We start from the raw sequence: 25,397 nt of genomic DNA on the forward strand, positions 1-25,397 counted from the left end.
TTAATCCCGGATGTCCGGCTTCTTGGGCCGGAAGTAGACATATCTAGTCAACATAGACACAATACAAGGCATCTGTTTAATGTTCTCCGTGAATTCTTCGTCAGTACAAGATTCAAATTCGTAAGTCACTATTCGGTTCACTTGGGTAAGCATGTGTAGAAGCTCCATTTTAGGTCCATAATTTTCCAGGACAATACACAAGGCCTGTATGAACCATGAACCATCCTGATTATTCCTCCACGAGTAACAACCTGTCAAGTATCCAAAAACTAGATTATTAAACCAACTTCAGTCATACAATATAAATACAGAGTATATTACACGTGACCTTAAGTGATAACTCCCTTTCCGGGTCACTGACTACAATCTTATTAGCATTCATCATCATGTAAAACTACAAAACGTGATTGAATAATATAAGTCATGTTTTCAGTTTTTGAAGATGTATCTGTATATACCGTAACCTGTTATAACGACTACGTATCTCGGTACCCTAACTAGAACTGTACTTACCGTTTACAGTTCACCAAGCCTAACCGATAATGTTAATCACATGCATCGGATGGGAGGTACCTCTGTTCAGTTACTGGTTTTAAGACACATTTCTTTCATTTGAGAGCTCCTGACTGCGGCGATTGAGAGCAAACAGCTTGAAGAGTAAAACCGAATTGAACAGGTGGTCATACAGATATACATCCAGCTCTTTGTATTTTTTAAAAAATACTAAATCAGTTGCGGGGTCCAAGAGATATTCTGAACACAAAATTTTATTTAAAAAGTAGTCAAAAGTGACGTTTAATATTGACCGATGTCTTCCAATTACTAATTTGGTGTAGACGTTACTGTAAAGTTATGTTGTGAATATAAATTAAATGTGAAGATGGCTTCATAAGATATCTTGTACCATTTATTTCCAAAGTAGCCAAGGGTGACCTTTGACCTTGACAAATTGGCAACAACGCTAATTGTGTGTAAAAGTTAATAGTGTCATGTTATGATATGAACATGAAGAGTCTGAAGAGGGGCTCATGAGCTACCTTGCACACAGACCTTCCTTTTTGACAGTGGTCAAGCGAGACCTTTGACCTTTTCTCTTGACCAAACTTTATATTTTCAGTGGTTCATGCTATATCCTGTACACAGAGGACGGGCGGACGGGTGGACACACAAAGTGATCAACTTAACTACAATGTAAGTGAGGGAACAATGAGGGAATGGTGGTATAATTTATTGGGGGTTTAACCTTCTAAAATCATCACCTGATTGGATTAGATGATTATACCTTCCACTTAGGTAACGGGACACGTAGTGGGTACTCGCGTCCGAGATAACCTTGTGTATCCCATGAGCCCACGGACAGATTAGTTCATATTCACACCATAACATCATACCACCAATTAATTAGATTCTGATGACCATTGCTTAAAATTAAGGTCAAAGGTCACCCTTGACCACTTTGGAAATAAAAGACTTGTCTACAAGATATCACATGCACCTTGAAGAGTTTAAGTTCAGATTCACACCATAGTTACACATAACTAGATGTTCGTAGTCAAGGTTAAAGGTAAAAGGTCACCTACATTGCAAATAAGAACAGAGGCGGGGTATATCTAGGTGGGCGGCAAGATTTATCTAGGTGAAACTTGCTTTGTTAACAATTTCGCTGTGTATAAATACCATGTATTCTAATCTGACAAATTGTGACTCTACACTTATTTTGTTCAGATTTAACAGTATATAGTTAAAGGATGTAAAATATCTCACTGCTTCATGAAAGGACAAATTACTTTTGATGTTTTCAAAGCAGACAGATTTTACAGTACAAAGGGTCATTATCGGCCCGTACTTCCGATTTGGCACTTGTCCGATGTCTTAGTCTTGGTATGTGTATATGGATAATATTGTCTTTAATGTAGGAGGGAAAACTTTGGAAACATTCTATGATTATCTGCCAAGCTTTAAAATATAAGTGTCGTATGTTTACCTGGGACAGTAGAGTAAGAAAACAAGAAGTCTGCCTCCACAGGTATTTTTCTCAGCGGGTGGATGCAGGATTCGAAATCTTCGGAGTAGCCACTTCTGTCAGACACGCTGTCGGTGAGGTCGAGGGACGCTTCATTGGTTATTCCACGGCATGCCTGGTAACAAGTCAATATCAGTTTTAATTATTTCGGGTTCTACAATATTGTTTACGCTGTGGTCTGTTGTTTGTAATCCGTCTCCCTAATGGCAACCGGCTGATTATCAGAGGCCTGGGATGATGATACCGTTATTTATTAGCATGCAAGGATAAATTTCCAAGGTCAAGGTTAAAGACGTGATAATGCATTGAAATATTTTTTTAGTTAAAATGACTTTATCTCACATGCAGCATGCTCAGAATAATACTATTGATTTGCTTCACCTGGAGAAATTTAAACATTACGGGGGTCAAATGTGTTAAAATATTCAAGCGATATTCTTTTGATTAAGCAAAAGGCAGGCATATGACCACGATATTTGACGTTTTGCATTCATGGATCAAAGGCTAACATCAGATTAGATAAAATACGCCAGATGTTTCCATTTTCAATGTTTCAGACAACACCCGAATAACGTCCAGAAGTTATAAATAGCCTGAGGCATGAATGATCGAAAACAAAATGCTTATCGCAGTCTAAGGTTGTAAAGAATACCTCTGCATCATTTACTTCTGTGATAAATTCATCTGTAGCACTTGGATAAGAAAAGCCATCTGGCTTTTGTTTACCAAATAATTGACCTTGACCTTTTTTCAAATGCCATATATTTTGAAATTATAAAGAAAAAAGCTTAATAGTGTGCACATGTAGTTCGTTTTGTTTGTAAAGGTAGTGTATTTTGTTAATGGCACAACAGACCCTCCTTCCTCTATTAAACCAAAAAAGAGGTGAATGTCATTGTGATTGACGTCACTTTGTCTCCCTAGCCGTTTGATATCGATGTTGTAAGTATGTCATCTTACCATTGCTTTGTATACTAACCTGTAGGAAGAAGAGTTTGGGCTTGCCGACAAGTGAGGGACAGCGCTCACCCTTAAAGGGGACAATAAGCATCTCCAGTGGCAGTATGCCATCCGTGGCGTAGATACGTCCCTCGATACCATGGCTAAGGATGGCACAGCCGAAACAGTCACAGTCGGAGTGGTCGTATTCCGAGGCTGGTCAAAACACAACAGTAAACCACAAATACATTACCTACTATTTACCGTCCTTCAATGACCATTTATATTAATAGGACGTCGAGCAGAAAAACTAGAACCATCACCTTAACATGTTACCCAGGTTATAATACCCACCAGTTACCCGTAAATATAGATATCCAAGGGTTACTTTTTACTCACTTCACAAGTTATCCTTAGATACCTATATCTAACAGTATGTGTTTTCACCCTCTATGTTTATATAATACTTCCTGGCACGTTTGCACTCGCGCTGTATACAAATTCATCAACAAATACAGTCTGGATGTTTAATGAAAAGTTCTAGAAAGTATTGATGGTTGTAGTTGAAATCGGTTTAAGAAATGTTGCGAGTCTTTCTAGTCCAAGAGTTAATAGAACCTGTAATTAACGACCCACTCAGGCTGTTGACCGACACACACTAAACCTCACCCTGCTAACGATCCACTTAATTCTACGACCCTAGCTGCTTCACAACAACAATGCTTTATGTTGGTTTATCATTGAATTACCCGATTTTTCCAGCCCTACATCCTCATTGCGGATGACCCTATTGCTGTTCAGTGTGAGGGCATATTCTAACTCTTTCCGTCAAACTTCACAAAAAACGGGTCTTTTGGCGGCTACGTTTTGTAATTGTTCCTGACGTTACCACCTTCCATTCTGTCCTCGTTTTCAACCCAAACAATCCGCAGTCATTACTGTTCCTGTGTGCTTACACAAAATGTTATGTTACCAAGCTCCTGTGGAAGGGTTCACATGTTCCAGCTAGCAAGTATTTAGTTGTATACCATGTAGGTTAGCTGGTTAGAATGCCCTTAGAGTTTTCTTTTCCACTTACAAATATACGTCACATTAGGTAGTGTAATATAAGTAGGGGAAGCAAGATGACGTGTGTTCTCAGCTTGTCGTCTGTTTGCCTACAGGGTTCCCAAACCAAACCCTATCTACCTTTCACCGCTTTGACTAATTCTTATTTATCAATATTCCCCTACCACATTCCCGTTCTGTCCCAACTCATTACCATCCTCGGCTTCCTTACCAACCTCGGCTTCTATAAAACCCTCGGCGTCTTTACCACACTCGGCTTCTTTACCACCCTCGGGCTTCTTTACCATCCTCGGCTACTTTACCAACCTTGGCTTCCTTACCTCCCTCGGCTTCTCAACTATCCTCGGCTTCTTTACAACCCTCAACTTCTTTACCACCCCTATCGGCTTCTATACCACCCTCGGCTTTCTTAACAACCTCGGCCTCTTTACCACACTCGTCGTCTTTACGACACTTGTCGTCTTTACCACACTCGGCTTCCTTACCACCCTCAACTTCTTTACCACCACCATCAGCTTCTTACCAACCTTGGCTTCTTTACCAACCTTGGCTTCTTTACTACACTGTTGTCTTTACCACACTCGTCGTCTTTATCACAATCGTCGTCTTTACCACACTCGGCTTCTTTACCACCCTCGTCGTCTTTAACACTATCCTCGGGTTCGTTACCACCATCGTCTTACCACACTCGGCTTCTTTATCCTTCTCGGTTTCTTACCACCCTAGGTTACTTTACCACCCACGTCTTCTTTACCACCCTCGTCTTTACCACCCTCGTCGTCTTTACTACCCTCGTCTTCTTTACCACACTCGGCTTCTTTCTCTTTCGGCTTCCTTACCATCCTCGGCTTCTTGATCATCCTCGGCTTCATTACCACCCTCGGCTTCTTTACCACACTCGGCTCCTTTACCACACTCGGCTTCTTACCACCCTCGACTTCTTTACCACCCTCGGCTTCTTTACTCCAACCCTTTTCTCAGCAATACTTTCCCTAGCTTGTGTTGATATTTGTTATGGTGTAACTAGTCTTTCGGTTTTAGATGTAACAAACGTATTTCTACTTACCATCGTACATGATCTGAGTAATCTTGGCGCTTGCTACATCATTGTACCGCCTCACTTCAAACCCCAAATCCTGGAATCTTTCTTCTAGACGTTCGGCATCAACGTTTGTTCCTTCCCGGGTCATTTGTCCAGTAGAGGGATGGAAGTTCTTGTTGTTGATGATCAGAAAAAGGCCCCGTTTGTGGTAATTGAAATTATACTCGTTCGGCTCTGAAGGGGCACCGGGGCGGACTGACCGTCTGTCTCCACTGTTGAGTAAACACAGATGTTATTTTAATTTGTATTCTGAAGCAATGGAGCATCGTATTTTTAGATACTAGATGATACCCTTAAAGACCTTTGGTGAACACTTTATAGAACACTTGATACTATTGAACTCCGCCAATGCATCTTGGCTTTTTGTTAACGGTGACAATTTCTAATTTTCCAATAGTGAAATTTCCATTAATTAATTAATAGTAACAGTACTGCGTCATCGGTCTTTGGTATTCAAGGGCTTGTTCCCAGTTTCATTATTTTCGTGTAATAGATGCTGTCGAGCTTTGATCGGAACTTGGTCTCATTGGTCTCGTTCGGGACATCAGGGTCTACTCTTATTTTGCGAATACGTTTACTCTGATTTGACCTAGTTAGCATGGCTGTTGACAAAAATGAATTGAGAGACGTTTACAATTCCGGAACTTCTGATTCTAATTTCTTCATTCCCTTTGAAACATCTCAATGTACATATATCGTGTATCTATATTTTGTCTCAATTTAATTGATTTTGAATTGAAATTTTTTTTACATGCTCTCTACTTATTGGGGCAAATAAAGCAATTATATTCACCACTTTATAGTCATTTATAGTGTATACTGCTTGCTACCTTGGATTTTAAATATGCAATGTTTCAGATATTAATTTGATGGTAAGACAAACGACTTTATATTCAGAACAATGTTAGTCACGATGAACATGAACGAAACAATGTTATGATGGATATCTACTACACACAGATAAGGAATGTGTGTCACCAGAAAGGTAGATTCTCTGGAAATATATTGGCTTGTATTGATTTTTTAAAAAAGAAAGAGCACGAGTCTGTTTACCGATGAAACAAACGTGCTCTCTTCTCTCGTAAATGATTACTCCGTAATAACAAGTAATGGGAAAGATTATACGGTCACCAGTCATCGATCGTAAACACTACAGCGGTACTATATAACGATAGGATGGCAGGGTGATGTCATACATAAAAAGGAACACATGCACACGTGTCTGAAGGATGACTAATATAATGGCCCTGGATACTGCATCAATCAAATGTTTGTATCGAAGCTACATCAATACCATATACACGTCTCCATCAGACGACTACCTTTAGCCCGAGGGAACAACATCGAATTCTCTAAATATACTAGGGTGCCAAGCAGGCCGGAAGCGAGCTGTTTCTACATTACAAGCACATCAAAACAGCTTTATGTTGTGTTGCCATCCGTTAACGATGCGTGTGGAACAGTTATACTGCAAAACGTTTTATTTTAACTAGTCTGTCGCCATTACTGCAGTGCCATTACTTGAATACAATATTTCAGTCTGAACGATGTCACGAGTAAACAATTTATCTGCAGCATCCCTTTCTCCGCCTTGTAAACGTCACTGTTGACATTGTATGACAGTCCATAAACTAACAAAATTGGAAACCTATACGACATATCCAGCTAATATCGATAGTGTGAATGTACAGTTCAACTGAGACGGCGTTTAGGGTATCTGGTGATCACGGCCCAGTTAATCCGATACCTATCCAAATGGAGTAAACTCGTCATATTCATCTACATGTAAAAACATGTAATGCCAGATAGTATGTCCATAAAATAGTTACTGTACATATCTTATCTACAACAAAACACGTTTAAACCATTCATATTTCTACATTAATTTTGCTATGTAATTTACCCCTGAAGATTGTAAAAAGTAGTTTTTCAAAGTAATCCGGCTCTATATTAAGTAGTCTGTCAATGAAATTCCGTTTGTGATTTACTACAGTCTGTTTTTTGTTTGGATATGTACTAAATCCATACTCCTTTATTTCTTATCATTATAATAATGATACAGATAATAGACGTTAGTTTTCCAATAAATAATTGTAGGGGTGGGCGGTTCTAATGGTCTCGGCGAGAACCCACAGTTAACACGGGGCCAGATCTAATCGCCTCTGGTGCTGAGCGAAAACTCCCAATTAACACGAGACCAAGTCCAAAACAACTTATGGCTTAAGGTGTTCAGCCAGAATACGAAGCAAACTTGATGCCAGCTAGAACTCAATTTGTCCCCTCCACAATAGCAAAGTGTGTATGATCACGGACATGGTGACACGTGACCCTGTCCTTTGATTCTTGGGAACTGATCTCACGACTTTAGACAAACAGACTAAACAAGCAATCTCGTACATCCAGTCTTTACATATAACTTGAGAACCAAAGATGATCATAGACCAATGGGAACTGAATCTTTTTGCGTTACTATTGTTCTGTTTCTATTGTTCTGTTTCTAGTGATAAATCACACGACCTTAGACATAGAGACTAAACAAGCAATCCCATACATCCACTCTATACACGGAACTTGTGGACCCTATACTGGAGCACATCTCTTTTTAAAAAAATACTCCAAGACAAAGAAAAGATGTACAGTCTGAAATCGTTTCTGGTTGACAATACTTTCATCGAATTTGGTTGTAAGATCTTCCTACAGACTATTAGCATACCAGGGACAACCAGTGCCCACTCTTTGCTGACGTGTTTTTGTTTTCATGCCTGGCTGAATTTATCGGAGAGCTTATCAATGCAGACCACAAAGACCTTGCGAATTCCTTTACATTCACTTGTTGGTGTATTGTCGAAGTCTTGTCTTAAAATAAGAAGAACTTTATTTATCAAGTAAGTTTATCATATGATCGTCCACCACTCATACCCACCATAATTAGAAATAAAGAACGTAACACCTTTTCGACACAAGCCGCTCCAATAGAGACACTTTTCCACAAAACAATGTTAAGCATGATTTCTATTTTCCCATTTTCAATTTTCCATTACTAGACAGCAACATCCCCAACTTATGGTGTCTAGGTGTCGTGGTTGATTCGATATTAAAGGGTTTGCGCCCAATTTATGATATTCGTGCAAGATGTCACAGATGACAGTTAAACTCACAGCACACGATTTCGAGAGATACAGGTTGATGACTATTATGTTGAAAATTTATGGTCGTTATAATGACCTCATTTTCAACATTTTATTTCTTTGTATGATATGAAGTTGGACGTGTTTGATGCTCGTTAGTATGTCTGGTTATGTCGTTGTTTCCCTTGTTCGCATTAGGGAAGCGTGACATTATTAACTTGGATTGACCAAAATTTACACGACAGGTGTCATTGATGAAACAGATGACGCTTATCGAATTTGAGTTTGAATTCATATTCTGTACCCATGTCGGTATATTGCTATTCTGTCACATAGTATTTTTGCAAGTTGTGTTTAACCAAACTTTGTCTTACAACATATCATATGAAGGGACAATCTTTGTCATATGGTCCATTACTTCAGCTAGCATAGTTAACACATCACGTGATCTTCCATTGAAAGTTCGAATTTCTTTAGTACAAAACATCCACAATAGTAATAGAAAAATGTAAGCACCTTTGTGCCGAATAATGAATGAAAACATGTCACGCAAATGTTTCGTCCTATTACGACGCCAGAGGCCGGAGCTTGAAGATAAAGGTCACCAAAGGCCACCTATAACTGGTCGAATAATTTCAGGACTAATCCTAGACTCCAATTTCAATGAACCTTAAAATAAACATTCAGGACTATGTGGATACTTTGTTTCCGTAGAAGGCTTGGCAGCCACCGGTAACCTTGGAAACACTCTTTGTTGTATAAAGGAATTTGGCAGCCACCGGTAACCTTGTACACACACTTTATAGTATAAAGGAATTTGGCAGCCACCGGTAACCTTGGACACACACTTTATAGTATAAAGGAATTTGGTAGCCACCGGTAACCTTGGACACACACTTTGTTGTATAAAGGAATTTGGCAGCCACCGGTAACCTTGTACACACACTTTGTTGTATAAAGGAATTTGGCAGCCACCGGTAACCTTGGACACACACTTTGTTGTATAAAGGAATTTGTCAGTCACTGGTAACCTTGTACACACACTTTGTTGTATAAAGGAATTTGTCAGTCACTGGTAACCTTGTACACACACTTCGTTGTATAAAGTAATAGATTTACCAACCCTTATCAATTGTATTCAAACTTGGCTAGATGCTGTCATTATAATTTGTCCTATTAGGGATTACAAAAAACGTTGCTATGGAAGCAATAATTGGGTGGTCTCGTTTGTAAATAATGAGAGAAATGGCGGAATAGTGTGGTTATTAGTTTATCTATTGGCTTACAGCGGGGAACCGCATGTATAAGCGATAACTCACGGACGAGAGGAGACGGAGAACACAGAGAAATTAGCGAAATCCTCATTCTATATCGAAAGGAAGGAACTGGCTGAAATATTTTCCTATAATTAATATGAAAGGAAATGGCGATCCTCTCCAAAAAAAAAAAAAAAAAACATTCATATCACATGATAAAATATAAGCTATCGGCTCGTGACATATCAAATTATTGAACTCGTTTAATAAATTCCATAATACATTGACACTCATGTAAGATCATCTATGTGTGTCCTTTGTACAAAGTTCACGGGGTATTGACTGGGTAATTTTAAATCAAATGATGAGTCATGTTATTGATATATTTAAAACATAACTTTGACGAACTTCGTCGTGCTAGACTACGCAACACAACGGATGATATGACAGGAGGCTAACCGGAACTGAATTTTATATCAAAGTGATTTAAAAACTTGGTGTCCATTATTCTTGACCACCCAATCACGCTCCAGCATGAAAGCTAGATATGCCTTTATACTTTTCTCCTTATCCCTACACCTCTAACTGAACTGATTGAGCTGTGTGACCAGTACGGAGTATTTGTGTCACTTTTACCTACGAGCACTGTTACATTTCACGCTTTCAAAAAGGATTTGGATGACAAACCTATAAATTTCCTATTGACAATACTATTTTTACAGTAGACTAAATACTACCGGGCTTACTCAGTAGAGATTGAACTAGATGTTCACCATCCTCACTTTTATTGTTTGATTCCCAGATGTCACAAGAATAGTTTTAATGTGTTACTGTTGGTTCTTGCATATAGTTTTATATATTTAACTGGAAAATATACATTAAATTTCTCAGGATCTACCTTCATTCTTTAAAACGAAGTTTCTACATTATCATCGAAATAAATTAGAAATCTACTTAAATGATGGCTTCTCATAACAGAACATGAGTTGATATTTTATTATTAAATTGTTGAAGTGATTAAAGGATGTACTTTTACCAATTAGAACGTGAACATGCCGAGGAAGTGAATCAATTGTTCTGTGATATATCAACAGTGTTTGTAAAGAATCGATTTTGACTCCATATAAATATTCCTAGTCCAATATAATTCGTTCGCCTTTCCCTTCATCACAAACATCCAAATATTGATTCAATTCGTTTTCAGTTTCACAATAAAAAGGATCACGGAGGTAACAGATCAATTGTCTGTCGTGTGTGAGTAAGCGACAGCAACAGGGTATATCGGTTGTGTTGGATCATTTTACCGTATCTGGGTTGGTGACAGCAACAGGGTATATCGGCTGTGTTGGATTATTTTACCGTATCTGGGTTGGTGACAGCAACAGGGTATAACGGCTGTGTTGGATTATTTTACCGTATCTGGGCTGGTGACAGCACCAGGGTATATCGGTTGTGTTGGTGACAGCACCAGGGTATATCGGCTGTGTTGGATCATTTTGTCGTATCTGGTTGACGACAGCACCAGGGTATATATCAGCTGTGTTGGATCATTTAACCGTATCTGGGTTGGCGACAGCACCAGGGTATATCGGCTGTGTTGGATTATTTAACCGTATCTGGGTTGGTGACAGCACCAGGGTATATCGGCTGTGTTGAATTATTTAACCGTATCTGGGTTGGTAACAGCACCAAGGTATATCAGTTGTGTTGGATCATTTTGTCGTATCTGGGTTGGTGACAGCACCAGGGTATATCGGCTGTGTTGGATTATTTTACCGTATCTGGGTTGGTGACAGCACCAGGGTATATCGGTTGTGTTGGATCATTTTGTCGTATCTGGGTTGGCGACAGCACCACGGTATATCGGCTGTGTTGGATCTTTTAACCGTATCTGGGTTGGTGACAGCACCAAGGTATTTCGGCTGTGTTGGATCATTTTACCGTATCTGGGATGGTGACAGCACCAGGGTATATCGGTTGTGTTGGATTAATTTACCGTACCTGGGTTGGCGACATCACAAGGGTATATCGGTCGTGTCTTAGTCACCGTGTGTTACACATCATTCTAATGAGTATAACCATTCGTAGCATTGTAATTTATCATACCTGACGCGGTATATAGTAAACAATTACAAAATGTATATGATAAGAATGGCTCAGTTCAATGATATTTTTTATAGTCACTAAATACCTCGCTCCTTCAGTCATTCCTATACTTCGAGGCATGTCATAAACATAAGTTTTGTCAAATCTGAGGAAGTAAATGATGTTCCATGATATAATTCGGTAAAAGTTCAAGTAGAGATCCCACCTATACCTACCTATACCTACGTAAGTTGTAGGCCCTACAAATGTACCTACCTATGTCTACGTAAGATGTAGGCCCTACAAATGTATCTACCTATGTCTACGTAAGATGTAGGCCCTACAAATGTACCTACCTATGTCTACGTAAGATGTAGGCCCTACAAATGTTCCTATCTATGTCTATGTAAGATGTAGGCCCTGCAAAAGTACCTACCTATACCTACTTAAGATGTAGGCCCTGCAAATGTACCTACCTATACCTACGTAAGATGTAGGCCCTGAAAAAGTACCTACCTATACCTACGTAAGATGTAGGCCCTACAGTTTTACCTACCTATGCCTACGTAAGATTTAGGTCCTACAAATGTACTTACCTAGGCCTACGTAAAATGTAGGGAGAACCGGGACAGTCAACGGAGTTGTGAGGACTCAGGAGAGTTGGTGTCAGTGAATCTGTCGACGTCTCCATATTAAGTCACATTCGTGAATATATTCTTTACTCTTCAGAAAAACTAGTGTATATGTGAAGTGTTTAACTATTGCAATTCAAACCACAAAACACTTGCATAGGCATGCTCAAGACAAAATAATGTACATGCCACGGTGAAGTTGACGCGTGTAATCCAGGAATTAAGCATTCCTATTCCATTGTCTAACTTTCCACTTTACAATCGTTCCCACCAGTCCTGGATTAGAAAAAAAATGTAGTAATTTCGCTGTGGTGTAATATCCGGTCTCTGATGACGTATAACCACATACGTGATAAGTGACATAAGAAGCGTGTTTCTTAAGTATATTTTTCTTGCGAAGGCAGGTTTGTGATTAGAAACTGAAGCCCAGTAAATTGCACCAAGCAGCATGCAACATGACCCTGTGTCTCCTTCACGACATGGACGTCTGCCACTGACTCATTAGTTGGTGTTCGTCCTCTATCAGGAGAGGACTCAATCTGATCATGGCCCCTTGAACCACACGTGCATATAGATGGGTAAACCGGGCCCGTCAAACATTAGCTGATTGTAATTACTATACAAAATCTGCCCTCCGGTGTTAACGTCATTAGGCCCGATCGATGGATACTTTAATGCCCGTGATTTCCTCCTAAATAATGGCTACATCAATTTAAATTGATTTCCTTGAATAAGAGAAAGGTGAAAGGGTTTCAGGAGAAAACAAGACTACAGCACCAAATAGCCCTGATTTCCGGCATTCCTCGTTCTTTCTGGACTGTCGGGGATGGTTGACTGCTACCTTTATCACAGGTTGGTGTCCGGGACAGCAATCATTTTGCAGATGAAATATCAGCATTTGATTTGATAAAGACACTAACTAAGAAAATCTGTCGCTAAATTATTGTCTTCACGAATTTATGAAGAAAAAAGAGGTATTCTTTTGTCATTAATAACACAACAGCAAAACATTTGATATTTTACATTAAACTTATAGCTCTAGGCATTTCAAATAGTATCATGTTTATCACAAAAAGATAAACCAACAAGCAGAGATGATGTCCCCCTACAAGCTACCATGAACAAGAGACAGTGTTGCTGTGTGGTGGGAAGAACAAAAGAAGAAAGCACTGGCAAATTTTAACGTTCTAATGTATTGACAACCAGAGACATCTCTCACAATCCATTTGGCCTTCCCAACCTAGATATACTCCTGTGATCGTTTAGCAGTTAGTGGGTTCCTAAGTGTCCAAAGTTTTCTAGGCCTAGCGACAACGATCTATCGTGTCTGTACAGAGTCGACCGAAGTGAAGGACGGTCTCACTAGCCCCTATGTATCCCTTAGGTCTAAGTGACTGACAAATTTGTACGATATACCGAATTGACCAAGGCTGTCAAATTATTTCCAGTTTTGAAAGACATTGTTACATGATCATTTGTCAGCACTATCTGCTTTGGCTAACGTACAATTTACTTGACATGGTACATTAAACAACGAAAGCCGCATCGCCGGTACTTCGTTGTTCACTAACCTTTTAACCTCTCACTACACTGTACCAACCTAACATAAACCTGTTACATAACAATACGGCTAGTCTGTAACATCTAATACACACAGTCAACTACAGTTTAAACATTTTATATCTATAAATAATAAACAATTATATACTTAATATAACACTAATTAGAACCAATATCCATTATAGATATTATCTCCCTTTCAGGGGCCGATAACCTCCATAGGGTTTCACATGAACAAGAGACAATAACCCTGCTACAAAGTACCGTTAACTAGAACATCACCCTGCTACAAAATACCGTTAACTAGAGACAATGTCCCCGCTACAAAATACCATTAACTAGAGACAATGTCCCCGCTACAAAATACCATTAACTAGAGGCAATGACCCTGTTACAAAATACCGTTAACTAGAGACAATGACCCAGCTACAAAATACCATTAACTAGAGACAATGACCCTGCTACAAAATACCTATAACTAGAGACAATGACCCTGCGACAAAATACCATTAACGAGAGACAATGACCCTGTTACAAAATACCATTAACTAGAGACAATGACCTTGCTAAAAATATCTATAACTAGAGACAATGACCCTGCTACAAATACCATTAACGAGAGACAATGACCCTGCTACAAAATACCTATAACTAGAGGCAATGTCCCCGCTACAAAATACCGTTAACTAGAGACAATGACCCTGCTACAAAATACCATTAACTAGAGACAATGACCCTGCTACAAAATACCATTCACTAGAGGCAATGACCTTGCTACAAAATACCATTAACTAGAAACAATGACCCTGCTACAAAATACCATTAACTAAAAACAATGACCCTGCTACAAAATACCATTAACTAGAGACAATGACCCTGCTACAAAATACCATTAACTAGAGACAATGACCCTGCTATAAAATACCATTAACGAGAGACAATGACCCTGCTACAAAATACCATTAACTAGAAACAATGACACTGCTACAAAATACCTATAACTAGAGACAATGACCCTGCGACAAAATACCATTAACTAGAGACAATGACCTTGCTACAAAATACCATTAACTAGAAACAATGACCCTGCTACAAAATACCATTAACAAAAGACAATGACCCTGCTACAAAATACCATTAACGAGAGACAATGACCCTGCTACAAAATACCATTAACTAGAAACAATGACCCTGCTACAAAATACCGTAAAATAGAGGCAATGACCCTGCTACAAAATACCATTAACTAGAGGCAATGACCTTGCTACAAAATACCATTAACTAGAGACAATGTCCCTGCTACAAAATACCATTAACAAAAGACAATGACCCTGCTATCAAATTCCATTTACTAGAAACAATGACCCTGCTACCAAATACCATTTACTAGAAACAATGACCCTGCTACAAAATACCATTAACTAGAGACAATGACCCTGCTACAAAATACCATTAACTAGAGGCAATGACCTTGCTACAAAATACCATTAACTAGAAACAATGACCCTGCTACAAAATACCATTAACGAGAGACAATGACCCTGTTACAAAATACCATTAACTAGAGGCAATGACCCTGTGTCAAAATACCATTAACAAGAGACAATGACCCTGCTACAAAATACCGTAAAATAGAGGCAATGACGCTGCTACAAAATACCATTAACTAGAGGCAATGACCTTGCTACAAAATACCATTAACTAGAAACAATGTCCCTGTTACAAAATACCATTAACTTGAGACAATGACCCTGTAACAAAATACAATTAACTAGAGACAATGACCCTGTAACAAAATACCATTAACAAAAGACAATGACCCTGCTACAAAATACCATTAACTAGAAACAATGACCCTGCTACAAAATACCGTTAACTAGAGGCAATGACCCTGCTACAAAATACCATTAACGAGAGACAATGACCCTGTTACAAAATACCATTAACTAGAGGCAATGACCCTGTGTCAAAATACCATTAACAAGAGACAATGACCCTGCTACAAAATACCGTAAAATAGAGGCAATGACCCTGCTACAAAATACCATTAACTAGAGACAATGACCCTGCTACAAAATACCATTAACGAGAGACAATGACCCTGCTACAAAATACCGTTAACTAGAGGCAATAACCCTGCTACAAAACACCATTAACTAGAGACAATGACCCTGTTACAAAATACAATTAACTAGAGGCAATGACCTTGCTACAAAATACCATTAACTAGAGACAATGTCCCTGCTACAAAATACCATTAACTAGAGACAATGACCCTGCTACCAAATACCATTTACTAGAAACAATGACCCTGCTACAAAATACCATTAACTAGAAACAATGACCCTGCTACAAAATACCATTAACTAGACACAATGACCCTGCTACAAAATAGCTATAACTAGAAACAATGACCCTGCTACAAAATACCATTAACTAGAAACAATGACCCTGCTACAAAATACCATTAACTTGAGACAATGACCCTGCTACAAAATACAATTAACTAGAGGCAATGACCCTGTGTCAAAATACCATTAACTAGAAACAATGACCCTGCTACAAAATACCGTTAACTGGAGGCAATGACCCTGCTACAAAATACCATTAACGAGAGACAATGACCCTGTTACAAAATACCATTAACTAGAGGCAATGACCCTGTGTCAAAATACCATTAACAAGAGACAATGACCCTGCTACAAAATACCGTAAAATAGAGGCAATGACCCTGCTACAAAATACCGTTAACTAGAGGCAATGACCCTGCTACAAAACACCATTAACTAGAGACAATGACCCTGTTACAAAATACCATTAACTAGAGGCAATGACCCTGTGTCATATACTATTAACAAGAGACAATGACCCTGCTATAAAATACCGTTAACAAGAGACAATGACCCTGCTACAAAATACCATTAACAAGAGACAATGACCCTGCTACCAAATACCATTTACTAGAAACAATGACCCTACTACAAAATACCGTTAACTAGAGGGAATGACCCTGCTACAAAATACCATTAACTAGAGACAATGACCCTGCTACAAAATACAATTAACTAGAGACAATGACCCTGCTACAAAATACCATTAACAAGAGACAATGACCCTGCTATAAAATACCGTTAACAAGAGACAATGACCCTGCTACAATAGACCATAAAGCACTGGTTGCCCTCACTAACATAAATACTCATTGATAAATACTCGTGATATATATTCATTGTTTACGATATGTGTTAACCTATCAATTCGTCTCATATACCCAACGATGTCAATCTATTAACAACTAGGAAGATGTGTAAAGAAAAGGATTGTAAATATCAAGGTACCAATACGGATCACGCTGCCGGCAATGTTGATTACGTGATTATCATTACCGAGCTGATGTTGAATAACACTCCTCTCATGTAATTTAAACTATATCTGGCTTTAAACCACTGTTTCACACTTGGTCGCTGTACACGAATGTAGTGCAAAATGAAATTTCAGGCCAGAGAATGAATATTTTTTAGACTTGGCCATAACATGTATGTACATATGTTTACTCGGGATTGTTGTACCATATCTGTTGTAGTGGAGGATTTTTCTTTGCCATCATTTTTATGTCTGTTGGCGTGACAGGACATATTTTGTGAGGAGGCTCGAGCAGTGATATTTTGCATTGTTGAGCATTCCCCTTTAATTTTTTTTTTTTTTTTTTTATATAAACTTTATTTATTTTACAACAATTGCGAAACAAGTTATGTCAACTTATACTAATCACTCTTGTTGGCCCGGATGTAAGCGCGCGAGGGGTCTTATTGTATATCTGGGACTGTTTCAAACCGGAGTACCCAGGGAAAACCCACGTGATCGGGCAGGTGACCTTTTCACGTCCGTTCCGGGAATCGAACCCCAGTCGGCCTGGTGAAAGGCGAGTGCGTTACTACTGCGCCACCCGACCATGACATATCCAGGTAGATATAGGGTCGTCTTGAAAAGTTCTACAATATGGTGTAAGAACCAGATCCTTTGCGAAGTTTTATGATATTTTGATTTTTGTTTTCCGTTGGTAGAACATATAGAGGCCTTTATCTAGTTAGTCCTTAATAGTCACTTCCGGTATGACGGACTACCCACGGTAGCCATCATCTCGTATGAGCATTTGGTACATATTTCAACATCGATCACGGACTTTGATATATCGAAGTCGACCTTTGGATATTTTTTGAGGAGTAGTATAGCAATGACACGTGTTTCACTTCGTCCGACCCCCAGTCGATCGATGTAGCATCAATATGTAGGGCCTTAGCAGGCAATCCTAGCTGTCACTGACGTGACGTCTGGGAGATCAAACTAATACGCCTTCCTAACTAAGTTATTATACCTTGTTTACGGCAATTATCCTTCACCTCGATTCTAATACAGATAACAACGTGTGCAATGAACCTGTCCGAATCAAAGTAAGTGTCTGTCGTATAACTACAATTAAACGTGGCACATTGGTACCAACCACTACCAGACTCCGCTATCTACTGCCAGGTCTTTGACCAATAGGAGGAAGGCAGAGGTCGTACAGATATCATGTCAATGTGTATAGCTTTTTTTTACAGACCAGTCTGACAAACATTCGCATCAATCTGGTAATACTTGCTGGTTTACTAAGAAATTAGATAATCATGACAATTTTCTGATGCAGAAATCCGCAGTCTTGCCTTTATGAGTCACAGTCTGACATATGGCGTACTAGTAACGTACTCGTATATCTTCGTCTGATGTAGTACTGGTTCAATACTCGCAATATCTTCGTCTGATGTAGTACTGGTTCAATACTCGCAATATCTTCGTCTGATGTAGTACTGGTTCAGTACTCGTATATCTTCGTCTGATGTAGTACTGGTTCAGTACTCGTATATCTTCGTCTGATGTAGTACTGGTTCAATACTCGCAATATCTTCGTCTGATGTAGTACTGGTTCAATACTTACTCGATATCTGATGTAGTATATCTTCGTCTGTATGTAGTACTGGTGATCAGTATCTCGTATATCTTCGTCTGATTGTTGTATATATCTGGTGATAGTGATATCTCTGGTGATATGTGATATCTCTGATGATATGTTGTGGATATATCTCGTGATATCTGATATATCTGGTCTGATGTTAGATATACTGGTGATATACTCGTGATATCTCGATATGTTGTGATATACTGGTTCATACTTGTATATCTCTGGTCTATGTGATATATGATACTGGTTGTGATATATCTCGTATATCTTCGTCTGATGTAGTACTGGTTCAATACTCGCATATATCTTCGTCTGATGATAGTACTGTTGGATATTCAATACTTGTGATATATCTTCGATATGATGTAGTACTGGATATCAATATCTCGCAATATCTTCGTCTGATGTAGTACTGGTTCAATACTCGCAATATCTTCGTCTGATGTAGTACTGGTTCAATACTCGCAATATCTTCGTCTGATTTAGTCCTGTTAATCTTCCTTTAAGGCAGTACTCGTTCAGTACTCGTTTATGTATTTTTTCCATTTAACTTAACACTGGTTGAGTAACCATAATGGTTTCGTCTCATGAAGTCCTAGTTCAATACCCGCAGATGTGCAAACTTCATTTGATAAATATCTGGTACCTATGGTGATATATGATAAATATCTGGTACCTATGGTGATATATCTGGTACCTATGGTGATATATCTTGTATCTATGGTGATATATCAGGTATCCATGGTGAAGTACCCGGTATCTATCGTGATCTACTTGGTATCTATGGTTATATATATAGTATCTATCGCGATTTATCTTGTATCTATGGTGATATATCAGGTATCCATGGTGAAGTACCCGGTATCTATCGTGATCTACTTGGTATCTATGGTTATACATCTAGTATCTATCGCGATATATCTTGTATCTATGGTGATATATCTGGTGATATATCTGGTGATAGTACCTGGTATCTATCGTGATCTACTTGGTATCTATGGTTATATATGTAGTATCTATCGCGATTTATCTTGTATCTATCTGTTATACAGGTTAATGAGGTTAGTGTTCAAATATCAACTCTCCATTGTGATATTTCTGGTGATATGTTGTGATATCTCTTGTGATATGTTGTGATATCTCTGGTATCTCTGGTGATATGTTGTGATATATCTGATGATATATTGTGATATCTCTGGTGATATGTTGTGATATATACTGGTGATATGTTGTGATATATCTGGTTATATGTTGTGATATATCTGATGATATATTGTAATATCTCTGGTGATATGTTGTGATATATCTGGTGATATGTTGTGATATCTCTGGTATCTCTGGTGATATGTTGTGATATCTCTGATGATATATTGTGATATCTCTGGTGATTGTTGTGATATATCTGGTGATATGTTGTGATATATCTGGTATCTCTGGTGATATGTTGTGATATCTCTGATGATATATTGTGATATCTCTGGTGATTGTTGTGATATATCTGGTGATATGTTGTGATATCTCTGGTGATATGTTGTGATATCTCTGGTGATTGTTGTGATATATCTGGTGATATGTTGTGATATCTCTGGTGATATGTTGTGATATCTCTGGTGATATATTGTGATATATCTGGTGATATGTTGTGATATCTCTGGTATCTCTGGTGATATGTTGTGATATCTCTGGTGATATGTTGTGATATCTCTGATGATATATTGTGATATCTCTGGTGATTGTTGTGATATATCTGGTGATATGTTGTGATATATCTGGTGATATGTTGTGATATATCTGGTATCTCTGGTGATATGTTGTGATATATCTGGTGATATGTTGTGATATCTCTGATGATATATTGTGATATCTCTGGTGATTGTTGTGATATATCTGATGATATATTGTGATATCTCTGGTGATATATTGTGATATATCTGGTGATATGTTGTGATATCTCTGATGATATATTGTGATATCTCTGGTGATATGTTGTGATATCTCTGATGATATATTGTGATATCTCTGGTGATTGTTGTGATATATCTGATGATATATTGTGATATCTCTGGTGATATATTGTGATATATCTGGTGATATGTTGTGATATCTCTGGTATCTCTGGTGATATGTTGTGATATCTCTGGTGATATGTTGTGATATCTCTGATGATATATTGTGATATCTCTGGTGATTGTTGTGATATATCTGGTGATTGTTGTGATATATCTGGTGATATGTTGTGATATCTCTGGTATCTCTGGTGATATGTTGTGAGATTGTTGTGATATCTCTGGTGATATGTTGTGATATATCTGGTGATATGTTGTGGTATATCTGGTATCTGAAGTGCTGTAACTGTTATCTGTAGTGCTGTAACTGGTATCTAGTGCTGTAACTGGTATCTAGTGCTGTAACTGGTATCTGTAGTGCTGTAACTGGTACCTGTAGTGCTGTAACTGGTATCGGAAGTGCTGTAACTGGTATCTAGTGCTGTAACTGGTATCTGTAGTGCTGTAACTGGTATCTGTAGTGCTGTAACTGGTATCGGAAGTGCTGTAACTGGTATCTGTAGTGCTGTAACTGGTATCTGTAGTGCTGTAACTGGTATCGGAAGTGCTGTAACTGGTATCTGTAGTGCTGTAACTGGTATCTGTAGTGCTGTAACTGGTACCTGTAGTGCTGTAACTGGTATCGGAAGTGCTGTAACTGGTATCTAGTGCTGTAACTGGTATCTGTAGTGCTGTAACTGGTATCTGTAGTGCTGTAACTGGTATCGGAAGTGCTGTAACTGGTATCTGTAGTGCTGTAACTGGTATCTGTAGTGCTGTAACTGGTATCGGAAGTGCTGTAACTGGTATCTGTAGTGCTGTAACTGGTATCTGTAGTGCTGTAACTGGTACCTGTAGTGCTGTAACTGGTATCGGAAGTGCTGTAACTGGATCTAGTGCTGTAACTGGTATCTGTAGTGCTGTAACTGGTATCTGTAGTGCTGTAACTGGTATCGGAAGTGCTGTAACTGGTATGTATGATAATATATTTACAAGTATTATGTATCTTTAATTATACATATATGGTATTTATTACTGAGACGTATGTGTTCAATACAGATTACCGTGACGTATGTGTTCAATACAGATTACCGTGACGTATGTGCTCAATACAGATTACCGTGACGTATGTGTTCAATACAGATAATCGTGACGTATGTGTTCAATACAGATTACCGTGACGTATGTGCTCAATACAGATTACCGTGACGTATGTGTTCAATACAGATAACCGTGACGTATGTGTTCAATACAGATTACCGTGACGTATGTGTTCAATACAGATAACCGTGACGTATGTGTTCAATACAGATTACCGTGACGTATGTGTTCAATACAGATTACCGTGACGTATGTGTTCAATACAGATTACCGTGACGTATGTGCTCAATACAGATTACCGTGACGTATGTGCTCAATACAGATTACCTTGACGTATGTGTTCAATACAGGTAACCTTGACGTATGTGCTCAGTACCGATAACCGTGACGTATGTGCTCAATACAGGTAACAGTAACGTATGTGCTCAATACAGATAACCGTGACGTATATGTTCAATACAGATTACCGTGACGTATGTGTTCAATACAGGTAACCGTGACGTATTTGTTCAATACAGGTAACCGTGACGTATGTGTTCAATACAGGTAACCGTGACGTATGTGTTCAATACAGGTAACAGTAACGCATGCGCTCACTACAGGTAACAGTAACGTATGTGCTCAATACAGATTACCGTGACGTATGTGTTCAATACAGATAACCGAGACGTATGTGTTCAATACAGATTACCGTGACGTGACGTATGTGTTTAATACAGGCAACCGTGAAGTATGTGTTCAATACAGATAACCGTGACGTATGTGTTCAACACAGGTAACCGTGACGTATGTTTTCAATTCAGATAACCGTGACGTATGTTTTCAATACTGATAACCTTGACGTGTGTGCTCAATACAGGTAACCGTGACGTATGTGCTCAACACAGGTAACCGTGACGTATGTGTTCAATACAGATTACCGTGACGTATGTGTTCAATACAGATTACCGTGACGTATGTGCTCAATACAGATTACCTTGACGTATGTGTTCAATACAGGTAACCTTGACGTATGTGCACAGTACCGATAACCGTGACGTATGTGCTCAATACAGGTAACAGTAACGTATGTGCTCAATACAGATAACCGTGACGTATATGTTCAATACAGGTAACCGTGACGTATGTGTTCAACACAGGTAACCGTGACGTATGTGTTCAATACAGATTACCGTGACGTATGTGTTCAATACAGGTAACCGTGACGTATTTGTTCAATACAGGTAACCGTGACTTATGTGTTCAATACAGGTAACAGTAACGTATGTGCTCAATACAGGTAACCGTGACGTATGTGTTCAATACAGATAACCGAGACGTATGTGTTCAATACAGATTACCGTGACGTGACGTATGTGTTTAATACAGGTAACCGTGAAGTATGTGTTCAATACAGATAACCGTGACGTATGTGTTCAACACAGGTAACCGTGACGTATATACTCAATACAGATAACCGTGACGAATGTTTTCAATACAGATAACCGTGACGTATGTTTTCAATACTGATAACCTTGACGTGTGTGCTCAATACAGGTAACCGTGACGTATGTGTTAACACAGGTAACCGTGACGTATGTGTTCAATACAGGTAACCGTGACGTATGTGCTCAGTACCGATAACCGTGACGTGTGTGCTCAATACAGGTAACCGTGACGTATGTGCTCAGTACCGATAACCGTGACGTATGTGCTCAATACAGGTAACCGTGACGTATGTGCTCAATACAGGTAACCGTGACGTATGTGTTCAATACAGGTAACAGTAACGTATGTGTTCAATACAGGTAACAGTAACGTATGTGCTCAATACAGGTAACAGTAACGTATGTGCTCAATACAGGTAACCGTGACTTATGTGTTCAACACAGGTAACCGTGACGTATGTGTTCAATACAGATAACCGTGACGTATGTGTTCAATACAGATAACCGTGACGTATGTGCTCAATACAGGTAACCGTGACGTATGTGCTCAATACAGGTAACCGTTAAGTATGTGTTCAATACAGGTAACAGTAACGTATGTGTTCAATACAGGTAACCGTGACGTATGTGTTCAATACAGGTAACAGTTACGTATGTGTTCAATACAGGTAACCGTGACGTATGTGTTCAATACAGGTAACAGTAACGTATGTGCTCAATACAGGTAACCGTGACGTATGTGTTCAATACAGGTAACAGTAACGTATGTGCTCAATACAGATAACCGTGACGAAAATTTTTGATACAATACTAATAACCGTATGTGTCCAATACAAAACAGGTTACTGATACGTAAATGTTCAGTACTGGTGACGGAGATGTAAATGTTCAAACTGGTTACGGAGATGTAACTGTTCAGTACTGGTGACGGAGATGTAAATGTTCAAACTGGTTACGGAGATGTAACTGTTCAATACTGGTTACGGAGATGTAACTGTTCAGTACTGGTTACGGAGATGTAACTGTTCAATACTGGTTACGGTGATGTAACTGTTCAATACTGGTGACGGAGATGTAACTGTTCAATACTGGTTACGGTGATGTAACTGTTCAGTACTGGTGACGGTGATGTAACTGTTCAATACTGGTTACGGAGATGTAACTGTTCAATACTGGTCACCGAGATGTAACTGTTCAATACTGGTTAATGAGATGTAACTGTTCAGTACTGGTTACGGTGATGTAATTGTTCAATACTGGTCACCGAGACATAAATGTTCTCTGACGGTCACCTGCATATGTACATGAATATAGAGATGTATTTAACAAATAAAACATCACACCTAACATTTCACATACCTGACTTTTCTCAGAAGGTACGGCGACCCCGATTCCACGGAACAAGGGCTCATTCTTGGAGACGAAGCGGATGTTGTGCCTGATGTGGCGGAATCCTTCCGGTCATATTCCACATGGATATCTATTGTGGAACCATGTGATTTTCTCTTAGGGGACATGTGGTCAAAAGGGCTAATTGTATCCATATCAGTCAGTTTAGACATGTCGGAGTTAGGTCGTCAGACGTCAGAGGTTGACATATCCCACGTCATACAATCTCTTGAGGGTAAATGAACACTATCCACTGAATCATATCCAAATGTCACTCGCTAAAGATCAGAAATCTCGGACATGGTCCCTTCTGGCTCATTGTTAGAATTATTGACCTCGAAAACACGGCGTTGTCATACAGTTACGATAAAATGGCATATGTTTATAGTTGGATAAAGTCGTGTGGTTGTCTTTCTATCGATCGCACTGCCGTCTTGAGGAGGATCCGGGAACTATTGATGAAGCGTCGCCCCGGCGTGCTGCCGGCCAGATAGATCTGCTGCCGTGTTAGGCCCTAGAATCAATAGCCGATATAATGAGGGGCATTCGTCAACACTTACCCACGGCCCCTGGCCCCGGGGGATGGCCACGCCGTTCTTTGCCCTACCGCCGACTCCTACCATTTGTTGATGCGAGAAGGCGG

The 25,397-nt window shown here is 39.1% G+C and overlaps 1 protein-coding gene across 1 annotated transcript; it reads right to left on the reverse strand.

Annotated features, from left to right (window-relative positions):
- LOC132547446 (caspase-3-like) lies at positions 1–24,927 on the reverse strand. The gene is made up of 5 exons (XM_060211201.1): positions 24,725–24,927; positions 5,097–5,344; positions 3,003–3,178; positions 1,985–2,138; positions 1–251 (listed from the first exon to the last, which is right to left on the reverse strand). The coding sequence occupies exons 1-5, from the start codon at positions 24,925–24,927 to the stop codon at positions 1–3; spliced, it is 1,032 nt and encodes a 343-aa protein (XP_060067184.1).
- Positions 24,928–25,397: the final 470 nt, after the last annotated feature.

The sequence above is a fragment of the Ylistrum balloti genome, unplaced genomic scaffold, assembly GCF_031769215.1.
Source record: "Ylistrum balloti isolate Yb309-2 unplaced genomic scaffold, AGI_CSIRO_Ybal_v1 Utg369954, whole genome shotgun sequence".
NCBI lineage: Eukaryota > Metazoa > Mollusca > Bivalvia > Pectinida > Pectinidae > Ylistrum > Ylistrum balloti.